A 26,274-nucleotide genomic window follows, 5' to 3' on the forward strand; every position below is an offset into this window, starting at 1 on the left:
CGGGATGAACAACAAGTAGCTCCTCGTGCCCATCTGTGAGTACCAGTTGCACATAAGCAGATGAGAAACGAAACTTGCCAACAAAGCTCAACATAAAAGGCTACACAACAAGCAAGATCAAAGTTGTGGAGCAGCTTGCCCAATGCCCATACTAACCGGGCACTCGTTATTCTCCTCCAAGAGACCCACTGCATCTCTGCAGGTAGGCTAGCTATTCTCAACTACTTGCTAGCCGTGTCTACCTTAAGCAGAAAACACGGCATTGCCACGTTTGTGCATGAGAGCCTGAAATGGACCTTTGTCAACCATTCTCCAACTGATGCCGAGATTGAGTGGGTGTGCATTTGTATCTCAGACTACATCGTCAACATCGAAAAGCCTCCACCTTCGCGAATGTTGCCACCACACCTTCCAACGTTCCTCTTCCCTAGTCTCTACGCTAGCGATTTCAACTGCCAGCACACCGACTGGGGCTACAACAACACAAGCAGCGACGGAGAATTGCTGGCTGAATGGGCCTTTACAAACCATTTTGCTCTCATATTCAACCTAAAGGAAGCAGTCAGTTTCCATTCTGGGGAACCGGTCGCTGAGGAAAAGAGACAAACCATGACTTGGCCTTCGCGAGTATCGATCGACAGCTCTCTTCCTGACAGACGTGTGCTTGAGAAGTTCCCACAGTCCCAACACCTGCCGTCCCTCATTATCACCCCAAAACTTGTGGCTCCTGTCCCGAGCTCACCGGTGAAGCGATGGACCTTCAAAAAAGCCGATATCAATACACTCAATACAGCCTCTTGACCAATGAGTCTATTGCAAAGTTACCACCACCTGAAACATGCAACACAGACGAGGCATAGCCTACCAGGACTTCTGCAATGCCATAATGACTGTGACAAAGGCCGCAAAACCACGTGACCATTGAACCAGCTATACACCATGCTGGGACTCTGAGTGTGAGACTCTCTATCGCTCCTACCTAAACGCCACACCTGGTTCTGCTTCTAACACCGCTGCCACCAGACTACAGTAGCCTACTTGAGCGGCTTAGACGCAAAGAAGCTTGAGCAATGGAACAAAGCCGTCCAAACCATCGACTTCTCACACTCAAGCCGCAAAGCATGGAGCATCATCAACAACCTCATTAGGCGCTCAGCAAACTCCCCTCGTCAGTGCCCCGTTTCTGCAAATGCCATCGCTTCCCAGCTAGTGCAGAACGGGGTCTACAAGGCAAAGGACCGCAAGGCATCCCGCCTTGTCGCCAAGAAAGTATCTGCCCTGTGGCGAGTGGAAACACCACAAGATGAAACAATCTCTGGAGATTTTTCTTCAGAAGAGTTCACCACCGCCTTACGCCTAGTGAAACCACACAAGTCTTCAGGGCCGGATAAGATCTGCCCTGACCTTGTGCTCCATGCTGGCCCTGCCCTTAAGTCCTGGTTACGTAGATTCTTTTCTTCCTGCTTGCACCACCTCACAATTCCACAAATCTGGAGAAAAGTTTTAGTAGTTGCGATTCCTAAACCTCACAAGCCACCAGAGGACCCAAGGACTTATCGTCCGATATCATTCCTCTGTGTTCCCTTCAAAATCCTCGAAAGGCTGATCTATGCCCGCTTCAACCCAACCATCGACGGGCTCCTTCCAAAAGAGCAAGCTGGGCTTCGGCACGCAAAATCCACCGTAGATCAAGTCACACTCTTGACTCAAGACAACGAGGACTGCTTTGAGGCGAAAAAGAAAGCCAGCGCTGTCTTTTTAGATCTCACAGCTGCCTATGACACCGTATGGCATGGCAGCGTACTTGCAAGCTGCTTCGCCTGCTTCCTGACCGACACATGGTCCGTATGATTATGGAACTTCTCAGGAATCGAAGCTTCACTCTTACCACCGCCAACTCACGGCAAAGCAGTCTGAGACGTCTGAAAAAGGGCGTCACACAGGGATCGGTCCTGGCTCCACTTTTTTTCAACATCTACACCCCCCAGCAAACATTGATTGCTGGGCCAGCATTGGCTATATGCTGGGTATGTTGGCACAAGGTCGGCAATTTCGTCCAACATTTTGCCAACATTGCCAACAATACGCCAACAATGTCAATACTTCTTATTGAGCGTTGAAAAAGGTCTCAAAGATTTTATTTCAGGTTTATTTGTTTTAAACTTGAAAAATACTAACACAAACCTCTTTTCATGTGGTATTGCTGCAAAACACAGTTGTGTGATTGGTTAACATCGGTCAGAAGCATTGCCAACGTTGTGCCAATTCATAACAATTTTGGCGTTTTCTTTCAAATTATGCAAATGTATGCCATCATTTTGCTACAATTTTAAATTTTAATAATAGGCGATCAATGCTGTTATTATTTTCTGATACCGTACAAGTATATTATGAATATTTAAGACCAGCGTTGGTCAGAAGAGTAGCCAATGCTTTGCCAACAAAGTATAGTTTCATTTCAGTTTGTTTATGCCAAACTGAGCAGAGGTCAAGAAAAAGGTAGGAGCAACAAAACGCGAACGAGATAACGTGCTTGACCGAAACAGTTTTACAGTTTCCATTAGCCTACACGTTTCCACAAAATAAACAATTGTAAGGTTGGTTATTATATGCTTGATGTGTTAGCACTTCATTTCAGCACTTGTTTTATAATTTAAAAATACCAATAGCCTAAATGTCTCTTTCATGTGGTTTAGTAGAAAAACATAGTTTCTCCAGCATATTCTGGCACCAACAACATTATGATATAAATCGTTTGTTCATATTCAATTGCTTCAGATAATTTAGTGCAAGAGATGTCTTGTGATTCAGAGGGCACTTCCAGGAAGTTTACGCTTTGGCGCCACCAATATATTGTTAGCAACAGCTAACAAATAATAAAAATAAAAACGTGGTTGCAAATTCAAGTTGCCAGGTCTTCATTTTTTTTCCTGGAGTCAACAACAGCTTTATTAACTTTCACGTTTAACAATACTATAATGTGTTTTAATATTTTGTCAGGAGCAGTCATGTTGCGTCGAAATCTCTCCTCAATTTCTTGAAGCGAGATTTCACAAAACGATCGCTACTTTTACTTTCAACGATCCGGCAAATCGTTTTTTCTTCTCCCGCGTTGCATAGAACAATACTGCAGGCACAATAATTGTTGTGAAAACTCCATTATGACGTCACTACTTAAACTTTGACTGGGCAATATGACGCGTTGAAGTGAAATAGGCAACAAAGCTTTAGAATGCGGCGATGTGTTATATCAACGTGAGGAGACGCAATTTAGAAGAAGAACTTGTTTTTTTTTATGAAGGAAGACAAAGGCCACGACTTAATCCTTTGCTAAAGGGATTATGACGTCACTCGATTCACTTCGACTGTTCAAGCATGGCGGTTGTGCGCAATACACAATTACGTGGAGAGCCGAAAGCACAATGTTTATGTGAACAGCGCTAAGAGGAATTTTCGCTTCTTGCATCGAAAATATAAAAAAATCGAATTCAATTGAGATATTACGGCCGAAAGGAGTTTTAGAAATAATCAAAATGAAACTATAGGAATGACTTACTACAATGTTTATGAAAACCTGGTAAGTGAATGTCTTTTATTCATTGAACCTGAAATAATTGTGTAAAGTCGTTTTTGTCACTAGGCTACGTTTACTCAATTTAAAGAAAGTTATAAAACTCAATGACCAATGGAAAACTTTCATATGAAATATTCTCGTGACAAATTTAGTGCCAGTGCTCTTAGATGAGTGCTAAGAACATATCAGCAAAGTAGCAGAGCTTGTGATGCCCCACAACATGTGTAGGGTTTTACTCAATCTTTGATTTTGCTGCTCCGGCGGTGTTTGCCTGACTGCTTGAATGTGTTCGTATTTTTATGTCGTGTGGATAGGTTTGTGATGGTTGTAGAGTATTTGCAAATGTAGCTTTCATTGCAGTCAGCTGAATAATAATAATAATAATATGTTTTATTTTGCGCCCATTGCGACAACATATAGACTACAGTAGCCTACACTGCGACCTACACACGCAACACAACAGACGACTGGAATCCCAAAATAAACTTTAAACGTTGGTTGTCATTTGTAACAGTCGAAAATGTCTGTAACAAGTGCTGAAGCTTTTTAATATGATGGATGAAACCCCTGTCATTACATTCGATTTACATTTTGCAGGTCGCAAATTTAAGTCAAGTTGTTGGCAAAAATGCAAGCGATTGTATCAGTGAACTTATGTCAACTATTATTATCTAACACAACACAGTTCAAGTCATGTCGAGAACAAAGAAAGAAAAGAAAAAAAACATCGTGAAGTCTAAGCACTCGTTTGATTGTTTAAAAAAGAATCTGAAAAAAGTTGTTCTTGGTGAGTACGGATAAATGTTTCTACTACGACTAAATGATTATGTCATAACTATGCCATTTTGCTCTTTTGATTAATGTATGATGTAATTGTGAAGAGTATTGAGTAATGTATGAAAATGTTTTAGTGGTGTACTCGCATTGATGTGAACAACGAACATGGTGGTTAGTAGGCTATGTCGGCATTTATATACTGATTTAACACTTCTTTTTTTACTTTCATGATTAGACATGGTGATGGCGCACGACAAAGCTGCTGCCGTGCAGCAAATTGATGAAGAGTTTCAGAGTGATTTCGAAATTGGAAGGACAGGCAATTGGTGGCCGAAAAGGGCAAAAACTAACTTTTGGTGAGCTTGTTATATGTTTGAAAGACAACAGCGAATGTGTTGCTTTAGTTGTTGAATAACTACTGTAGCCTACACGCAATTAGAATGTATTGGAACTTGATTATTGCTCTGCGTGGCGCAGAATCGAATGATAAGTTTTTTGTCACGCACGTTGGAGAGAGGGATATTACATTGATATTGCAGATTGTCAATTAACTTCGCATTATCCTGGACGACAACTGATCAAAATCCTACACTGTTGCCAAACAGCCCTCTTGAATTAAATATTTTTGTTTCATTTGCAGGAATTCAGAATGATAAAGATACACAAGAAAAAGCTGCTGATGTGCAATGAATCTCCATCTATCAATACGATTTGATGTGGCTTGTTTCTAATAAATGTGAAAATATACGAAGCTCGGCTGTTACTTTGCTTTGTCACAAAGGGAGTAGTGTTGCTTATAAATCCGTGTTGCTGCTGTTTTTTCGCCCAAGGATTAGCTAGGTTCAACAATAAACTTTTGGTGATGAGCGAGGTTTAGGTACAGAGACGTTTGGCAAATGTAGATGCCAATGCTGTTCAGATGTTTTATGCACCAGCTTGCTTCGCATGGCCAACCTTGGTCAAAGCGCGGGCATCACAATAGTCAATAGGTCAGAAGCAGCATCATGATGCATAAAAGTCAACCAGAATTTAGGCGCCAGATGAAGCAAAATGGTGTACAAGCCATCTTGCCAACGTTGGCCAGACACAGATGCCAACGTTGGCAAGATGAAGCAAAATGGTGCATAAAACATTTTGCCAACGTTGGCAAGATACAGAAGCCAACGTTGGCTAGATGCAGAAGTCGACGTTGGCTAAATGCAGACGCCAACGGTGGCAAGATGCAGACGCCAACGCTGGTCAGATGCATCCAAATGGTGCATAAAACATTTTGCCAACGTTGGCAAGATGCAGAAGCCAATGTTGGCAAGATGCATAAGCCAACGTTGGCAAGATGCAGAAGCCAGCGTTGGCAAGATGCAGACGCCAACGCTGGCCAGATGCATCCAAATGGTGCATAAAACATTTTGCCAATGTTGGCAAGATGCAGAAGCCAACGTTGGCAAGATGCAGAAGCCAGCGTTGGCAAGATGCATAATCCAATGTTGGCAAGATGCAGAAGCCAACGGCGGCAAGATGCAGACGCCAACGCTGGCCAGATGCATCCAAATGGTGCATAAAACATCTTGCCAACGTTGGCGTCTGCATCTTGCCAATGTTGCGGCCAACTTCTTGCCAATGTTGCCCCAACAATCAATGTTTACTGGGCCACGACCTGCCAAACACGGTCTCTGCAAAATACGCTTATGAGGACGACCTGGCAATTCTCCACTCCACAAAGTCGTGGGAAAATCTAGAAGACACCTTGAGCTAGGACACGAAATCCCTCTCAGCTTATCTCCAGAACTGGTGACTGAAACTCAGCGAAACCAAAACTGTGGCAGCAGCTTTCCACCTACACAATCGGGAAGCTGATCGTGAGCTACATATCCAAAACAATGGAAAACCTTTGTCCTTCTGCCCCAAACCAAGGTATCTTGGGGTGACACTATAGTAAATAGATCGCTCACATACCGCCACCATTTGGTGATCGCTAGATAGATCGCTCACATATTGCACCCGTTCGTGCCAGCTGCTCAACTTCTGATCAACGAAGCTGATGAACAAGACATCTTTGCGGCTACTTGGCAGACCATAAATGGAACTCTGAATGGAAATCAAGTACCACCAGACTCCATTCGTTCGTCTCGGACACTGACACACGCCCCATCGGCCTGACACTACAACGACAGGCATGGGTGCGCCTCAACCGTCTTCGTACGGGCGTTGGGCTTTTCCGCTCAACCATGTACCAATGGGGAATGGCCTCTTCCTCCTCTTGTGAATGTGGTGCCGAGAAACAGACCGCAGACCACATCATCAATGACTGTACCATCTTTAAGCCACCTAACGAAATGGAAGGTCTGCGCGTCATAGATGATGAAACTTCAGACTGAAACCTCAAACTTAAGACAGGCTGCTCTCTAGTAGCCTTCCAGTGTAGTCTGGGAACATCGTGAATCTGGGGTGGTAAAAGAATAGATCCTTGGCACCAGAGGCTCACACGACGACGAGTTAAATTATAACAAGAGTTAATAAATAATGTGTATCATAAAATGACTTGCGTTCTTGTGGTGACTGTACTAGGCTACCACCTAAACAACAAGCAACGTGTATAATAGCAATACAGTAGTAATAATAATTAGTATTATTATTATAATAGTAATAATAATACATGTTGATAAATTAGCTGTAAATGAACCATATTTAGAAGACTCGATAGAAGAAGAATAAATTAGCTCACTGTTCCGGCAGTTCGAGCACTTTGCAAAATGAGTCAAAATACAAAAATGTGGTTCATTTCATACCACAAATGAAAAATCATCAGGCTAAATTTCTATTAAGAATGGTAAAAGTAGGACATTGCTCACTCAAGACTAAGGTGGACAACTGGAGAGTCATAGTGTTATGACAAAATTTGTTGCGACTACAGCTTGATGTCTACAGCCATGTGTCGCATACCAAGGTGTAGCATATGTGATCTGTACACGTGTGTGCAAAGTGTGTATTGCCAAAATAAATGTATGGAAATACGTGATATCATGCTTATTTAATACTCTTCAAGTCATGATAATGCAGCGGTGGACTTCACGCCACTGTGGTATCGGTAGATAGCCTCACACTGCTGCAGTAAAGTTCTGCCGATGTTCTCGTACCCAAAATTTCGAGCAAAATTTAGCATTTTATTTGATAAGAATGAATTTACGTAAAAGCAAAGAAAACGTTTGCAGTTCTGCCGATTTTTAAATTTTGGAGTGACCCTCCAAAGCTGTCCATGTCGCAAGTAAAATCAGCCCCTCAACAGTCTCTTCATCCAGGACCCTCAGACCATGCGCACCGTGTGGAGGCCGATGGGTCAGGCAGTGGGGAATGATATGGTCTTATTGGTCGGTGGTCTGTTCTGTGGCACCACACTCACAATTACACCAGAAGATACACTGGTAGGGTTATGAAAAAAAAGTTGCCTGTACAAATAGGTCCTTATCCTTGAGCTGAGAACTAAGCAGAACTCTATTACCGTATTGACTGGCAACAACCCACAGAACCACTAAATTCATATCACAAGTGACATTAAACAAACAGTCTGGAAATGGTATTACTAGTTTTGGCTAACTTGTTTTAAAAATCATCATCAAGTCAAAGTAAAAAACCTAATACATTGTTGACTCTGTAATCAATCTATGGCAGTCATAAAATGTCGTCACCATGGTCGACGATGTCATATATTACCTCTCCCTTAACTCAAAGTCTTACAGGTTATCACTACGAAGAGATAAATGAACAGCGCAGGATTGTATGGTTACATGTGACACATACCTGCTGGCTTGATATGAAACGTCTCCTATATATCACATAAACAGTAGGAAAACGTTCTATTGAACAAAGAAAGCAATGTAAAAAAATCAATGTTTGCTAAAGATATTCCGATAAGAAAAAACCAAACAAATCCAACCTCAGATCTTTATGCATAGCAGAAGAAATTGGACGACCATTCTCATCAGTATCTGTGAGGTCAGTATAAAACCATGTCCCTCCAACATGATCCGTTGATTCAAACAATACAACTTTGGAGTTTTTCAGTTGAACTAAATGTCGAGCAGCACACAATCCTGAATAAAAACACAGTTTATGCAATTAACTTTAAACCTTGCCTATTCATTCAGATTTAGATTGCTCACTAAGGTTTTGTGTCTTATTAATGAACATATCAGACAATACTGGTAGATTAATAATTTCCAATAAAAAAAAGCTTTGGTATCGTATTATAAACAATAGCTGCAATTGCATATTGATTCCCGCGTGTTGCATGCGGCCCGCGGGCTGCACTTTGGGCACCACTGGTTTATGGTTACTTTGATTCTGCTTAATGGCGTTTGTTATGTGCTAATGTTGCTCATGCTAACACAGACATTTTACTAAACTCTACTTCTCTCCATAGGTGCTACAGCCATTGAGAGAAATATCGAAGGGAAGGTTATGTCTAACGTTAAAAGTTTAATTATATCTTTGAAAAAAATTTTTGCTTTTTAACAATTTTGTTTATTACATTTCTGTATGGGCGTGCAGAACCACGAGTTCTATTCGCAAGTTTTTTTGTTTTTTTTTTCTTTTGAAATCCAATTTGAGTCTCACAACTGGCATTCAATTATTTTGTGGTTTCGGATGATCACCTCTGCTTATGGCCTACATACATAAGAGACTTTCACTTTTTAACCTAATTGATTCTAATTTAGACAAAAGTGACATTGAAAGAGTCAAAGTTTTGTAGTAACAAATGGTGCTGGTCTGCCAAAACCGCAATATGTTGTTTGCGGATTTGTGTTCAACAATGACTCGATGAAATCATCAAATCTAAAGAGACATTTATATTCAAAACATAATGAAATTAGAATAAGCAATTATTAAATTAAATTGGAATTAAAGACATTTAAATTAGAATGTTTGAAAGGAATCGAAACACATTAAAACCTGCGCAAAAACAAATTTACAGACATTTTCTTACAAAAAATTGATGAGCGCACACTGTTGGCGAAACGTTAGTCAAAAACTGTTTGTGAGTTTGTTCAATGTACACTTGTGAAACTAAGATTGGCCTTGTTATTTTTCATTTGAAATGTGTGATCGGCACGCCGGTACGAATGACAAAAAAGACCTCTGCCGGTATGCTGTATTAAAAAGTTTGAGTAGCATTAGCCTACGCCACTGCCCAATCGTTACGTTTCTAAGGTTTCAAGGAGTTTGTAGCCTAGCTCCCGATTACGCCTATGATATTTAGTTTCAATAGTGGTAGGCTATATTTTGATAGCGTTGCAGGTCTGCTCTGAAAATCTGTTACGAAATATCCGTCAGATCGGTGGTTTGGGTCAGGTCGAGGCCATTGACAAATTTCTCGTCGCACGACAGAAACCTGGAAACGCACAAGAGCGTCCAGTGCCCCAACAGTGGATGTTCGGTGAAATTGAGACCACAACAAAGTACGTTACAGTACTAACATGTTTACGTACTTTCTTGATATGTTAGCTTATAGTTTATGTTCAATTTTAATGGATTATGTTAAATGCCGTGTGGTTGCTTGGTTGTATATGTTTGTGGTTGAAGAAAGTGACTTCTTTACCAAAATTGTATGCTTGATTTATCCAAGTCCAAAACATTAACAATATTCTGGTATGGGGTAAGAATTATCTTTTAACTAAACAATTTCAAAATAAAAAGCAAAGCAATTAAGCACCTTCTGAGGCCAACGATCTGTTATTTCGGCGCCTGCGCAATGGCTTTTACCGCACTTTATCTGAAAGAGCATGTTTCAATTTATAAATACCAACCTCGCCGTTACATTTTAAGGCTATGTTTCAGTGGCGTATCCTGGTTGGTTGAGTAAGAGAAGCAATAAAATTCGTGGGGGATCAGAGCGTGCCGAAGGCACGTGTCTTCTAGGGGGGTCCGGGGGCATGCCCTCCCGGAAAAGTTTTGCAAAATTGCACTCAAATAATGGATTATAGTGCTTTCTGGAAACACTTTTAGGGTAATATTTATATAAAATTTATAAGCAAATAAACAGCTATTAACTTATTAAAGGTCGCTCTTACACACGAACGGGCAAAAAATGCGGCTAAAATTGGAAAACACCAAAAATTCAGCGACAGCTACCTACTGATAGTAGCTTAAGCCAGAATTCATTTCAGTCAAGTTTAGCCTAGGCCTCACATATCCTGTCTTATGCCAAAGTCTATCCAGCCAGGATAGCAGTGTAAAGCCAACATTTGGCTCAAACTTTTGCTTACTTTTGCTTTACCTGATATTATAACCATAACAGCGCTTTAAATTTTTTCATTTTTAGCCCACATGCGCATAATCCAACAGAGCAGAGTTGCCAGATTATGATAAAGTCTAAAAACTAAAATAATACAAAAAAAGGCCAAAAACAAGGAAAATATTAGACAAAAAGGCCAAATGGATATATTTACCTGTTTCTATTAAAAATAATAAAATGTACATACATTTTATGACTTGTAGCAGATTTCAAGAAATTGTATCAAAAATAATTCTGCAAGTATAGCCCGAAAAATAGCAAGTATAAAAGGACTGTAGTGGATGAGTTTTAATCCGCCACATTGCGAGTATTAAACAAGTATAGAACATATATTGAACAATGGTGAACATGGTTTCATGTGGTAAGGTTACAATATTTGAGAAATATTGATTATTATGCATTTTAAAGAATTAATTTTAAAAAATCCTAATTTGTGGAATTTGGCCAATCTGGTAACCTTGCGACACGGAAGCGATTGAAAAGTTGCTTCCGTGAATTAGTTAAAAGAAACGTAACTCGCGCTAACTTTGCTCTGCTTTTTTTTTCTTTGTCTCTCACTTGTTTCTTAGTATAGCAAAAACGAGAGCAAGGGAAGCGATACGAATCTTAGCTTCCGTACGCTTCCAACTTTTTTAAAATTGAAACCGAGCTGAAATTATACGGGGACATGAGTAAGAAACCGTTTTACTAAAAGACATAATTTTCTCTTTTTTCAATTTTGACAGGGGAAGCAATGCTTCCATTGAAGATACGCCCCTGCTATGTTTATCTCAATAAAAATGATCAAAACCATGGTTCTCCACGCGCTTGTATTTTTGACCACGTTCCTGCAATAGCGGATTGTAACTTATTACGCAACATATCGGATTATGACGTCAGTTTGAGACAGACCTCGAAGCGACAATCGCTTTTGCAAGTCCTTTCGTTGTCTTCGTTCTAGAGCAGTGGTTCTTAACCTTTTTCCTTGTTGGCACAACTTTGAAATCACCGACAAGTTCTCGCACCCCCATCTAGAATTACTTAAAAGTAATGTTGCTCTCATGGGTAAATAACAAAACCATTGTGTGTCTTTAATCCTTATTCATAGAATTGACAATAAAATATCACAATATGATGCTCCCCATGCGAGGGATCTGAAAATTGCATTTTTTATGTTTTGTGTCTGTATTCATGTCTACGTTTTAACGTTTCTTGTTCCCCGTATTCCGAAGGTTGGTAGCCAACAATCTTCTATTTTGGGATGGCATTCTCCGTTCCACCGGCCTGAGGGTCGACCGAGACGAGATCTGCGGTTTTGCCAACCGAACCGTAGATCTTCTTCAATGTAGTCTAGTCGACGCTTCTTAGGACACTCACAAGGGTTATATCCATAGACGTTAAATACCTCAAATTTCTTTGACCTCACCTCTTGTTCTATGCGTTGCACGTGTCGGTATCAACGCAGTCTTCTCCGTCTTATAACATCTTCAAGCTGATAGATACCAAACCTGGATCTCATTTCTTCCATCGTCATCCGGTCAGAAGGGCACTTGGAAAAGATCCATCGTCCATGGAAATTATTGCAACATGATCGATTTCGCTTTGCAAGAGTGGTGGATCAGGTCTCACGTGCATGCAGTTGAACATTCCAAACACACATTATGCATGTGACCTCGACCACCGAAAGAAATATCCTTGCCCATACGATTAGGGATGAGCTCACAGAAACTCTTTCAACCCAATTGCACCTTCACTGCCATGGCATTCTGCCCGACTGCCCAATCATGTCACTAAAATAGCAAAAGACAGAAACGACGTCGAATTCTGCCTTAACAATTGTTAGCAGATGGCTCCAAAACTACCGTTATTTCGTTAGTTATGTGAAAAATGCAAAATAGTTTCTCCGTAGCAGTGATTAAGCAACAAGCTCAGCGACGTTTTTGAAGTTGTTTCCTGTTGATGATGGCATCAAATCGTGTTGTGTTGGTGCTGACTACTACCCGCATGTCAAGGATCGAATCAATGTTTGTTTGTTTTTTTATAAGAAGCAGGCAGGAATATCCTGATTTCTTAATAATTCTTTATAACCGACCCTAATCATTCAGCACTCCCTAGAAACAACTCTCGCACCCCTAAGGGGTACGAGCACCCCGGTTAAGAACCTTTGTTCTAGAGGAAAGAGTTTTTTTGCTGATTCGATCTTGCTGCACGTGCTTTTCATGTGAAGGCAAGTAGTATAGGCTCTTTGCATTCTTGAGTTGAAATAATAAGCCAGGTCTGTTGACGTATCCATTGAGATTGTTGGTTGAGGGACCGGCCAAAGCTGTCATAGGTCCATAAGCAAAACATGCGAGGTACGATACGTTCTCTTAACCAATGTTATGTGAAATTCTTGTAAGTTTTAGGTCTTTCGTTCAAATATATCTCTTGGAAAAATGAATTTTTAAAACAAAACATTTCTCTAGCAACTTTGTTTTTAAATTATTGTAGTTCTGAGCCAAACATTTAAAATCGTGGCAATTTACTCTATCTGTTACACAAGATTTGTTTCTGGTGCCAAGGTGACATTTTTTGCCTTCCCTAGCAATGAACGTTTACGAATTAACTGGTGCAAGTTTGCTCATCAAGTCCGTAAATGGAATGGACACTTCCCTAGCAGTGTTATCTGCTCAAATCACTTTCTTGAGCAGGATTTTGAAAATTATCTTGAAGTTAATATGGGATTTTGCAAACGTTACATTCTGAAGAAATCTGCTGTTCCCACCATAAAATGTAGGCTACTTTTGCTACCTCTGCTTCTAAGCTGAATAGAGATCATCGAATGCAGAAGCGGACAATAGAGAAGGTTTGTAGTTACACAATAAAAGCTATAGGCAGCATATCCTATTTAATGTTTTTAGGCCTACTTGTTTTAATTTTTATGAACATAGAATGTGCTACATAGAATAATGAACATAGAACATAGAATGTGCATCTGCTCAGAATGATTAAAAAGTTATGTAATACCGGTAGGCTACTATTGCTATAATGCTATATAATCTAAGTAAAACAGGTCACAATTTTAAAAAACAGTAGGTTTACTGTGTTGCTTACTTACTTTGACATAACACCTTTTATCTTTAAACTGGAATTAACAATTTTTGGCTCAGAATATGTGGCTTAGCAATTTTTTATTCAAATTTGGCACACAGGCATGAACAACTAAATTTGTATAATATGCTGGCTGAAAGGTGCGTTTTCATTATGAGTGCCTTATAAATTTGCACATTCACTAGCAACCAAGCCTATCTCGGCTAGTTTGGTCTCCACAAAGTTCGCCTTGAACTGATGTCATATCACACGATGGCGTTGACGAGTTTACCACTTCCAGGTAGCGTGAGAGAGGAGCGCAAGAGAGCGTGAGAAAAAGGTCGATTTCTTGGCTGTGGGCCTCAATTGTAAGGAAGTGAGTTTTTCAACCGGTACCGGATGTCTTGGCAATGGATTCTAGCCAATGTTAATTCGATTGTGCAGTTGCACTTTAACCTCTGAAATATGCTTGGCCTAACAAGACTTTACATTGCCTGGTTTTTTCTTAGAAGTGCCTTGATTAGGGGACGACGAATCTCATGGGTTCCGGGCACAAATTATCCTCTCAACAGCCCCGCACATTATTCTGGTGTTATGCGTCCGACCAATAAGGAGAACTCCTTCAAAAAAACCGCAGTTGATTGCAATTCAAGAAATATACTATATTTGAAAATCATAAAGGTTGAGGCCACTACAGTATGATAACGTTATTTCATAATTGTTCTTGCTAACTCAACATAAAACATCAATCTGGAGTTTTATTAGTCCAACTTTTGGTTGGGTATGATTTTAAACTGTAGGTCTAGATTTGTCAGAGTCTGTAAACGTTCGAAAAAAATGTTAAATTTCATGAAATAGTTGATCAAACGATTAAATTTGAATGACAAAACCTATTATAAAACGAAAACCTTTGTATTTGCATTGTTTTGGCAAAAAAGCTTCGTCGAGCGGTTATGTTTGAAATACGATTGCTCGTTTCGTAGATAAGATATAAATGTGAAAGTTTTTAGGTGAATAAAACAAGACATAGCCTACTCTTTTAATTTGTGTTGGTTTGGTATTTTTATTGTAAAAATTTAATTAGTGAGAATTAGTACAAAATAATAAAGTTTAAGTTAGCGCTAGATAATGGTAATGAATATTTTGGACTTGCAAGCAATGAATTCGAATAGATGCAGTATCGTACTTTCCAACGATAGTAAAATTGTTAAAATCCGAGCAGAAATAAGAAAGCTACAGCACATTTGGTGGAGGCAGTATTCACTGATCACATCAAACTGTGGCGGCATATAATGAACAATCGAAATTGATCGCTTTGCATTTGCATTGTTTTGGAAAAAAAAACTTCGTCGAGCGGTTACGTTTGATCAACGATTGCTTGTTTTGTGGATTAGATATAAATGTGAAAGTTATCAGATGCATAAAGCAAGACATACTTTTTCAATTGTTGTTAATTTGGTATTTTTATTGTAAAAATTGAATTGCTGAGAATTAGTACAAAATAGTGAAGATTAAGTTAGCTCTAGATAAATCTAATGCATATTTTGGACTTGCAGCTAATTGATTCGGGTAGATGCACGATCGTGCTTTCCAACGATAGTAAAATTGTTAATATCGGAGTAGAAATGAGATAGCTACAGCACATTTAGTGGAGACATTGATTATCGATCACAGCAAACGGGAGGCGGCTTATAATAAACGAATCACTTTAACGATTTCCTGCAAAAGGCATGTTAAGGACAATTTAGACTTAATCTCGATTTTTCTCCCTTTGCATTTATTTAAGAAACGTTCGTCATGCTTAGGGCCGGATTTATCAGTAGGCAGAGTAGGCAGTTGCCTAGGGCGGCAAATTATTGGGGGCGGCAAAATATACGAATATATTACATTGATAATACTGTACGTGAATATAGTAAATCACAACAGATATATTCAGATGTATAGCAATTAATAAATATGTTATCACATCACACACATTTATAAACAGTGCGGCAAGTCATGTATGGCAAGTCATCGCTCGTAGAGTACTTCACGCTTGATTGGATTTCAACAATATGTGCTGCTTAGCGCTTCTTTTAGTTCTCTGTCTCGCTTAGTAGCCTATGGAGGACTAGGCTTTGTCTGTGCAATTTTTATTAATCTTTGTTCGGTTTGTTTCACTGTTAGTAGATTTAAAGGAGCCTTGAAAAAATGTTTTTAGTCAATGTTACGTCGATGGAAAATTGCAGGCTATTTTGTGTAGGCTACTTGCCTTGATGCTTAAAGTACGTAAACAAGCCAAAAAGTAAGACTAGTTTACGAAATATTTTTAGTTTCATGAAGTTTTATAAAAAGGGCGGCATTGAGGACAAATGAGGACAAGTGCTTGTGTACTTTGCACAATGGTCACCAATTCCAGTGCAGAGCGATCATTCTCTATTTTGAAGCTGATCAAGAATGCACGGCGGTCTACGTTAAAGCATGATCACATGAATGATCTCACATTTTTCATCATTAACTCGTCGAAACATCTCGAAGGCCCAAACTTAAAGTCACGTAGGCTACGCCAAAAGCGAAGAAAACGTTTAAGATATGACCTTGAATTAATTGAAAAGACATAAACCAGCAATCTAACGCTAGCCTAAATATAATTGTTTCTCGTGACTACAATTAGCCTACATTTTAAGTCAAAATCGCAGGTTCCAAGAGTTAGGACCGATAGTGAAATGACACAATCGCAAAAATTCTGAATGTAACTTAAAAATACTTCGTTCATTTGTTTTTACAAAATTTGTTGGTGTTTTTCTTTCTGTCTAAAACAAGTTCTGGAGGGTGTTAATTGCCAGATGTCTTGGAAAACGATATAAATTTCTACAAATTTTATTATATTTTCAACAAAGGGCTCAACTTCGGAAGCCAAAATTTGAAAAAAAAAATTTGGGGGAGGCATGGCTCTTCTGGTAAACCTAGAATGACCAGTGAAACATCAATGAAATTGGGAAGTAATACTGTAACGCCATGTGACAAATAAAGTTTAAAAAGCAACCGCTAGTTAGAAACAGTAAGCTTTGCGGTTAAGGAAATTTTAAGATTGCGCAAGATTTGTTAAACGACCATGCTTTTGGCATATCGGGTTTGATCGAGCACAGAATAACAAAAAGCTCTACATCTGACAAGACTGACACTGCAAACAAGAGCAAGCTACTGCATTACAAACTACCACCAGCGCCAAGATTGTGATAAGCACATAGAGGTATGTAGAAAAATTTTAATGCCGTTGAGAATAAGATAATAATATATATGTAAATGATATTCCTCTTCATTTTCTACTTTGAACGGCATCTGTCATCCTCATTTTAACAGCACATCAATAAAAGTTTGTACACAACCTTCATATTCATAATATTGTCCATAAAAGGGGCCCGAAAATAAATTGTTACCGGGCCCGAGAAATCCTGTCAACGGCCCTACCGGGTGGGAAACATGAGAGTGGTAATTGGTAAATGATGTCCAGGATTCTAGGTGGTAAATGTCCCAGAACAGACTAACAGACAAGCAGTTTTTTAGCTGGACAGTGAGCAAAGGAAGTAAACCATGTTATTGCAAATTATGTGCTGCTTTTGTGAAACTTACTGTTCGAATAAAACAACGTTGCTTCGACATACCGGTGCTACTGAAAAAATTCGAGGTTAAAATAACTTTAATTGAAATTATATCAACTTTAAAGTTGTATTGGCACCTTTTCTAACTTAAATAATGTCAAATATGACCTGGCCTATAAAGGAAATTTTGAAGGATTTCCGATTGAGAAAAAGGGATTTTTCAGGCAAAAAAGGAAACTGAAAAGAATTTATCAATTGTCAGAAGTGGAAGCACTGGTTGGTCGACAATCTACTCTTTTCGAATTTAGATCGCTGGGCGGAGGACGTTGGTTTCAAGAAGAAATTTTTTTAATTGCTTCGTTGCAGTAAGTCCCGCCTTCGGTTTTCATTGTGTATATTGATTAGTGTGTGTGGTGAATTGTCTTTGACTTAATTGTGCTGAGCTGGTAGAGAAGTCAAGAGTAGTTTATTGCGACATAATTAGTAAGACTTTGGATATTGAGCATTATTTTTTAGCTGCGGCAAGCAATCATAAAACATTTCAATCAACCGAAACTAGGTCCGTAGTCGTCCTGAATAGCCCATAGCAACTTCAACTGAAATAGCAATAAAAAACACCTGCTATAGTGAGATAAAACGGTACCCGGTCAGTTGGTCGACAGGACAATTGGTCGACAGATATTTGGTCGACAGGACGTTTGGTCGACAGGACGTTAGGTCGACAGGACGTTAGGTCGACAGAACGATTCATTTTAGGGTTAGTTAACTAACCTTAACCCTAACCAAACCTTAACTCTAACTCTAACCCTAAAATGAATCGTTCTGTCGACCTAACGTCCTGTCGACCAAATGTCTTGTCGACCAAACGTCCTGTCGACCAATCGACCGTACACCGATAAAACCATGAATCTGACATGAAAACAAAACCATATTAAATGAAATCAAAATATTAATAAGGAATAGGCCTGCAACTATAAGGTCAACAAACACCAATATATTTTAAATTGGCAAATATTTGGCCTAATAAAAATACCTCCAGCTCCAGCTCCAATCACAGCAATACTATAAGTAGTAGGTGTGGACATCTTTCTCAATTACTCACTGCAAATGTTTTAAAACTAATCCTTTGTTTTATCTCAAATCAGAAGATATCGGATAGGCCAAATAAAAGCAAAATTGCTGAAAACAAAATTACTACCTAATCAAAAGATGCAAGTTAGCCTACAGGCCATGCAAACTTTGAAACGTTGCCAAGCAATAAGCGGATCGTGCAATAGCGGCTACGGTTATGTTTTTCTCGGAAAATCGCCAAAAAAATGTTTTGGCTGCGAAAAGTTCGCTTCAGTTTGTTTTCATTTCAAACCTTCACAAATAGAACCTAAGAACAATTCTTGTCTTTCTTGCAAAATACATTTGAAAAACGTGAAAGTATCACTCAAAAATTAAATGATAGATATCTTATAAACTCTAAGCCAGGCAGAAAAACATTGCATTGTCTGTTGTTCTGATTATCAAGTATATCAAATAGCATATTCACTTTTAACGCTTCATTATAGTCTATTGTTGTTGTAAGTATGGCAAGCTACTAGTATTCCAAGAAAGAGATATAAAACAAGGTTTAGCGGCTAGCCTGCAACCCGACTACTAACTCGATACATTTGGTAACTGTAGAAACCCTGTCTACAGAGACTATTTGAAATGAGCACTAGCAAACTTGTATAAAAATGCAGTTTACTATGAAGGGGAGCTAGCAAATATTTGCAACAAAGGCAAAAACTTGGTCACCCAGATCGTACATGGCCAAGAGGCATAAAAGAAAGAAAGTACACAAAGATGAAAAAACAAAAGGTTCAAACCTAGGCAAATACCAAATCACCAGGTAACACCAAACAGGAATCAGAGAACAATAGCCAACAATGGCGTTTATGACAAATTAACTTGGTTCTTTCAGCATGTGATCAAAAACTGATTTAAATTTAACAATGTTCCAGTGCTGAAACATAAAAACAATATTAAAAGATTAAAACACACATTTACTTACAGTACTCTTTCCATGGCGGACAAAAACCCAAAAAACTAAATTTATCGAAATCTACAAGGCGTCAGGCGTGCCTTGCGGAAGGCGGTAGAGAGCACCAACAAAACAAAAAAGGGAACAAAGGAAACTGGCCGCTACACCCGCCCCAATGTAACCATGCCATCAAATGGTTATATTAAAGTTAAAGTACACGCACAGAAGTGTGGCCAACATCCAAAAAAAAAAGAGTTACAAAGAAAAACATTAATGTAAGATGACGAGACAGGCTGTAGCGCTACGACTGTGTGATAGAAGACACACAAGATCAAAACAGGCCAACGACACAAAAGTTTGGAATACAATATAAACGCATGCACACACATAGGCCTAATGGAAAACAGCAATGAAAAACAACAATCCGTCGTACAATAGTCTCTTAATTACTCCACGGCCTCCAACAGGCAAAGTTTTCGCACATCTCGACGGTAAGTCGAACTTGCCGTTTTAATCTTCACAGTCCGCACCGTGCTCGTCGGGGTAAGCTTCGATGACACGCGCTTTGGGCCACAGTCCTCTCTTTAACGACTCGTCGACCATCAAGACTAAATCACCATCGCGAAGATTCCTGGCAGGTTGGAGCCAACGCTGTCGGACTTGTAGTGTTGGCAGATAACTCTTTACCCATCGATTCCAGAACTGACTGGCGAGGTAGTTCACCAGTCGCCAGGACCTCTTGTAGCCATCTGACTTCAAAAATTCGTCCGGTGGTAGAGAATTGTCTATCTTCCCAAGCAAAAGGGCGTTCGGCGTCAAGGCGTCCATGTCGTCCCAGTCGGAACTCACTGGTGTCAAGGGCCGCCCGTTGAGAATGCGCTCCACTTCGGTAACAAATGTCAGAAGTTCTTCATCATCTAAAGCCTTTTCATCAGTTAATGCACATAGGATTTTACGAACCGATCTTATCATTCTCTTCCATACGCCACCTTGATGGCTCGCGGCTGGAGTGTTAAACTTCCATTCGATCCCACGGCAACTCAGCTTGTTAGCAATTAGGTTTGCATTCATCTTCTTCAGACCTTCTTTGAGCAAGCGGTCGGCGCCAACAAAGTTGCTGCCATTGTCACTGACAATCTGATTTGGAGTACCACGGCGACAGGTAAACCTTTGCAAGGCTTGAAGAAAAGAAGCAGTTTCAAGAGAATAAGAGATTTCTAAGTGAATGGCTCTAGTGGCCAGACAGGAGAAAACACAGATGTAACGCTTAACCATGCTTCGACCACGTTTGACGAGGATAGGCCCCATGTAATCTACCCCAGTGCACGAAAATGCCGCATTCCCGGGAGCTACGCGGAACTCTGGAAGGGGTGTCATTAGCTGTTGGCCACGAGAGGCGCCAATGCTGCAACATTTTAAGCATTTCCTTAAAAACTTTTTTACTGATGAGTGGCCCTTAACAATCCAAAATTTTTCACGGGTGGCATTAAGTGTGTGTAATGTGCCACAGTGTCCTTCTCTACGACGGAAAAAATCTACAATGAGGCCTGTGACATGATGATTACTAGGCAAGATAATGGGGTGCCTCATTTCCAAGCAAAAAGGTGATCTCTGCAGACGACCCCCAACCCGTAAAATGCCATGCACAATGATGGGACAAAGCTTGCGCAGAGGGGAGAACTTAAGGTTCACAGTAGGGGTATGACTTGAAGCATTAAAGGTCTCGTGATCAGGCAGCTGCGCCACCTCTCTAGCAAAGGTCTGCTTCTGCACAAGCCTCACTATGTCGTCTGCTGCCTCGTCTAGCTCCTGGGCCGTCAAGTTTGCTTTACTTGGTTGCTTAAAGGTACTTCCCTTGACCTTAGATTTCAAGAATTGCTTGAAACGTCGCATCCAAGCCACAGCTCTTTTAAGGCGAAGGTATGAGGAGAAGTGATTCAACAGGCGATCCAGCGCGGTAGTATGATCGTCAGACTGCATGGTTAATGCATTGATGCGATACTGCTTTTTCAACTCGGGATCACTGCTTGCCACAGAAGGCACCGGATTGGGAAAAGAAGGCCAGCCAGTTTCACTCATTTTTAAAAAATCTGGACCCGTAAACCAGTTTCTAGCTTTGTCAACTAAGTCCGGCATGATACCCCTAGAAGCTAGGTCACTTGGATTGTCTGTGGTATTGACATACCGCCATTGAGAAGGTTCTGACCCAGAGTGGATGGCAGCAATTCTGTTAGCAACAAAAACCTGAAACCTAGTTGAAGTATTTTGAATGTACTGCAGCACCGAAGTTGAATCTGTCCAAAAGGTTGTGGTACTGATCACTACATCAAGCTCTTTCCTGAGAAAAGTAGCAAGTTTTACTCCAACCACAGCAGCAGTGAGCTCCAACCGAGGAATGGTCTGAGACTTTAAAGGGGCTACTCTCGACTTTCCCATAAGAAAGGAAACCTGCACATTGCCACAACTGTCAACCACTCGCAAGTAAGCCACTGCGCCATAACCTGTCTGACTCGCATCACAAAAACAGTGTAATTGAGCATTGTCAACTGCTAAACTGGTATTGCAGAGGCAGCGTGGGATAGAGATGCCCTCCAACTGAGGGAGGCGACTAAGCCATTGTTCCCAGATTTTATGCTGATTTGACGGAATAGTCTCATCCCAACTCAGGCCATCAGCACACATCTTTTGCATGAGTACCTTCACAGGGAGGACAAAGGGCTGCACGATGCCTAAAGGGTCATACAATTGGCTAACCATCGATAGAATTCCACGGGTGGCTGGGCGTGGCTGAATGTTGACCTTAATGACAAGACTGTCTGTCTGGGTGTTCCAGTGCACGCCCAAGGTCTACTCGTCCTCTGTTGCCTCCAAGTCCAAGTTGATGCTGGCTGATGAACAGTCTTCACTTGGAAAGGCCTCTAGTACCTGACTCGAATTGCTTCGCAGTTTTACAAGATCAAACCCACCACACTTTAATAAGGCCCGCAACTGAGTTACAATCAGTACGGCTTCAGGGACACTTTCAAAAGATTTGAGAAAGTCATCTACATAGAAATTTCGACGAATAGCATCTAACACAACGGGTCCCATGTTCAGCATGTTGTCAGTTGCAACCTTCCTTAAAGCAAACCCACAACAACTGGGAGATGAGACTGCACCGAAAAGATGAACCAGCATTTGATAATCTTCTGGGTCCCTAGACAGGTCGCCATCGGGCCACCAAAGAAACCTAAGGCTGTCACTATCGTTAGGGGGCACCAACACCTGATGAAACATTGACTTTATGTCCCCTACCACCACAAATGGATTAGTGAGGAAACGGTTAAGAACTCCAACAAGGTTGCTGGTGTGGTCTGGTCCAGATAACAATGCCCCATTCAATGATTTTCCTTTGTATTGGGCTGCGCAGTCAAAGACAACTCTGAATTTTCCACTGGTTGAATGGTGGGGAATGTACCAGGTTTTATTTGTTGATGCCAATCGGTCTTCAGGAACCTTTTGTGCATGTCCGTTTATGATATACCCAGATAGTTTATCCTTGTATTGTTGAAATAACCCATCATCTTTTAGAAATCTCTGCTTTAAATACATCAATCTCTTGTAAGCTATAACACGATTGAATGGTAACTCTGTGTTTTCTGACTTCCAGGGCAAGGCAATCTCATAGTGGCTTTTTACTCTTTTCACTGACTTCTCCATTAGCGAAACAGCCTTTTTGTCATTGATGGAAAGAGAAAAACCATCAACGTCAGGGCCATCATTGAAGTCATGGTTATACATACGTTCCATCTGAGCATGGAGAAGAGAGCTGTCTTTATGAATGAAGTTAACATACACCAAGCTACTGTTAGAAGCTTGGTCATTAATCGGGCCTACCAGAGTCCATCCAAGTTCAGTCTTCAATGCTACAGGACCTCCAAGCGGACTTTCTCTGCGCTCCAGTGAACGGTGGGCAACTTGAATATCTGCACCGATCAAGATTTCCACTTTCTCACCCACAAGCTCTGGGAATCTTACATCGTTCAAGTATGCCCGTCCTTCCGCGTCCCTCATTGTAGGGATGCTGTCACTTAACTCTGGTAGGTTCGCAACAACAAGTACATTTTTCAAGGGCACCACAGTGCTTTCATTGATGCCTTTAACCAAAAACGAAAGCCTGTATCCTTGCTCTACACAGGTGCCACTTACAGTAGAAAGAGAGTACTTCACACTTTGTCCTTTCATTTGCAGCCGATCCATTAAACTAGTGGAGCACAATGTGGTATTGGACCCCTCATCCAAAAACGCATATGTGTTAATACAATGCTGGCTATCACTTCCATACACTGTGACAGGAACAACCTTTAACTTCACCATACCATCCCCTCGGGAACACACATCGCTACTTGCACAAGTGACCGCTACGTCTTCAGTACCACCTTCAATAATCATGTTTGTGGACACCTTTGGATGCCCTTCATTCCCACCATGCAAGGGGCCTTGCTCTCCTTCTCTCCCACGAGATCTTCCGTTATGAAGCAGGGAGTGATGTTTCTCTGGACAAATCCCACACTTGCTATTGCTTTGGCAACGGCGAACGAAGTGGTCTCCTAGACAGTTGAAGCACAACCGATGGTCCAACACCAACTTCCATTTTGATCTTTGGGGCATATGCTGGAATGTTTTGCAGTCAGCTAACATGTGATTTTCGCTGCAAACCATACAATTAGATCTCTCTATTGGTGCGCCATGGGTGAAGTATGAGGATGCCCCTGTACTCCGCCAGTTAGATGCATCCGGCTTCATTTTATCTTTCCTTTGGCCAATTAATTGACGAAGAAAGCTTCGGTCAACTTCGGCGCGAGCTTGAAGAAACTCCATGAGGTCGAAGAATTTAACCCGGTGACCGGCTCCTAACAGCGAACTTGCTTTGCTAGCAAAAGCCTGCTGCAGATGGACTGGAAGCCTGCTGAAGATCTTTCCAATTGTCTGTTGTGTATCCAGATCAGACATCTCATAACCCTTGCAAGCCATTTCACAATTTCTCATCTCCCTGGCCAATCTGGTTGTACCAGCAGGATCATTGGCCCTGATTGGTGGACCTTCAGTTAACTTGCTTACATAAGCACCAACAATGGTATGCCGTTGGCCATAGTGGGACTCCAGTAACTTCCTTGCTTCTTGGTAGCCATGCTCAGTAGAGAAACACAGTACACAGCTCGCAATGCAATCTCTTGCATCACCTGTACAAGAAGATATAAGTCGATCCAGTTTAATAGCTGGATCCAACACACCTCGTATGACAAAGGAATCAAAATGAGAAATGAATTGATGGTACTTAGTAGGCGTACCATCAAACAATTCTTCCTCACGCAAGGATTGGCTTTGATATTGCATGGAACTAGCCATGCTGTAAATAGCGTTGGCTAGGGAATGTGACTCACCAAGACTGGGTGCTTGTAAGCTTGACCCACAAGGCGTATCGCATGTGGCAGAATTGACAGATTCTGGTGTCCATGAGTGGTAAACACCTGACGACTGTTCACCAGTTGCAGGTACTGGCAACTGCTTGTCGTTTTGGTGAGACTTTGGGTCGTTGCGGCAAGAAGTCCAACTTTCAGGCCTCCCCCCTGTTTGGTCGAGAGTAATAAAGTCACCTTTATCGGTCGCTTTGGGGGATTTTTTAAAGACTTGTTTTAGATCTGTTTGACTCGCAGACACTGATGGAAAGGTAGATTGGTTTTGGTTAGGGGCACTTAGCTCATACTCTAGTATGGCTTCACGAGCCAATCTACGCATTCTTTCCCTAGTGCCGCTAGAGGGACAAAAGGGTTTATCTACCTGATTGAGAGATGAGTGCATGGCACTAGGGCCAACAGCCTTATGTTGTTTTGTATATGTCGCACACCGGTTATCCATTGCCAGTTTCAGTGAATTCAACCTCTCACACTGAGCTCTGACAATGGATTTCCTTTCCATGTGCACATTGTCCGAAGGAATGGCACTCATAAGATCCAAGCAAGCACACATTGTGTTACTATGACTATCGAAAAAATCTTTTTCTAGTTCTCTGACCTTAGGAGCGCTAAAGCCATCAGCTATGGCAGCTAAAACATTTCTTTCAGATTCGAGCAATCCCTTCATTTTAGTATTGTATATTGCTTCTAACTTGGAAAGTCTACTACCAAAGGGGCAATTAGGAGTTGTCTGATACATGTGGTCACAGCGGTAAACCATAATCTCTTCGTGGGAAAATTGTAACATAAGATTCCCGAATCCGTTCGTCTGTATGTAATGACCGAAAAAGAAACACTCCTTCGAAACGTCTTTTCAAAATTGTATTTCTGTAAAAATAGCCTCAAAGCTGTCGAAATTGGATGCAACGCCGTACACCACTAAAACTTGTCACTACAGAACAGATTACTTAGATAAAAGACGGAAAATTTGTCCAGCTAGCAAGCACCAAGCAAACAGTTAAATATGCGACTGACTTCCAACAAACAATTTTACAAATGACTAAAATAATTTGCGATATCTCAAATGCACGTAGACAGTAACTGTGACGCAATAATGAAAGACATTGTCACGCAATTCAAACCGGTGTTCAAAGGTAGTGATGCAATATTTCATCAGGTCTTACGACCAGTGGTGCAATATTTGGACATTTTCTAGCAATTTCCATGACGTAAGATGCCAGCTAGGTTAAGTGGACCATAACAGAGGAGAGGAGAAGTGTGGAAGGAACACATGGAAAATGTTATGAATAAGGAGAATGTATGGGATCATATGACAGAGGTTGATCTGGTGGAGGGTCCAGTGGGAAAGGTTACTCGTGATGAAGTGGTGGAGGCAATGGGGCAAATGAAACTGCGTAAAGCAGCCGGTCCATCAGAAGTGAGCGTAGAGATGATAAAAGCAAGTGGAGAGTTGGGAATTGAAGTAATGCTACAACTTAGCCAAAGGGTATTAGATGGAGAGGGAATGCCGGAGGAGTGGAAGCATAGTACTTTTGTTC

The 26,274-nt window shown here is 40.8% G+C and overlaps 3 protein-coding genes and 1 long non-coding RNA gene across 5 annotated transcripts in view; 1 reads left to right on the forward strand and 3 right to left on the reverse strand.

The window, feature by feature from the left end:
• Nucleotides 1-18,454, reverse strand: part of LOC145778568 (uncharacterized) — a 35,421-nt gene extending 16,967 nt beyond the window's left edge. Inside the window, exons 1-2 of the mRNA XM_082590080.1 lie at nt 18,303-18,454; nt 8,283-8,439 (exon numbers count right to left, since the gene is read on the reverse strand). Coding sequence (XP_082446206.1) covers nt 8,283-8,439; nt 18,303-18,354 — 209 coding nt within the window. The 5' untranslated portion in view covers nt 18,355-18,454. The remainder of the gene's footprint in view (nt 1-8,282; nt 8,440-18,302) is intronic.
• On the forward strand, nt 3,412-5,098 carry LOC145778570 (uncharacterized). Of its 2 annotated transcripts, XR_014290446.1 has the most exons (4): nt 3,412-3,577; nt 4,172-4,361; nt 4,587-4,707; nt 4,992-5,098. It is a non-coding gene; the product is annotated as an uncharacterized LOC145778570 (long non-coding RNA). The 2 variants fall into 2 exon arrangements; XR_014290447.1 differs by lacking the exon at nt 3,412-3,577 and having other exon boundaries at nt 4,048-4,361.
• A 1,336-nt stretch (nt 18,455-19,790) lies between the features above and the next one.
• Nucleotides 19,791-22,037, reverse strand: LOC145778403 (uncharacterized). The gene has a single exon (XM_082589882.1). It carries the CDS (start codon nt 22,035-22,037, stop codon nt 19,791-19,793), a length of 2,247 nt encoding a protein of 748 aa, XP_082446008.1.
• Nucleotides 22,038-22,127: 90 nt separating this feature from the next.
• LOC145778406 (uncharacterized) lies at nt 22,128-25,403 on the reverse strand. Its single transcript, XM_082589886.1, has one exon. The coding sequence runs from the start codon at nt 25,401-25,403 to the stop codon at nt 22,128-22,130; it is 3,276 nt and encodes a 1,091-aa protein (XP_082446012.1).
• Nucleotides 25,404-26,274: the final 871 nt, after the last annotated feature.

This window comes from Aplidium turbinatum, chromosome 10 (genome assembly GCF_918807975.1).
Source record: "Aplidium turbinatum chromosome 10, kaAplTurb1.1, whole genome shotgun sequence".
Taxonomy (NCBI): Eukaryota; Metazoa; Chordata; class Ascidiacea; order Aplousobranchia; family Polyclinidae; genus Aplidium; species Aplidium turbinatum.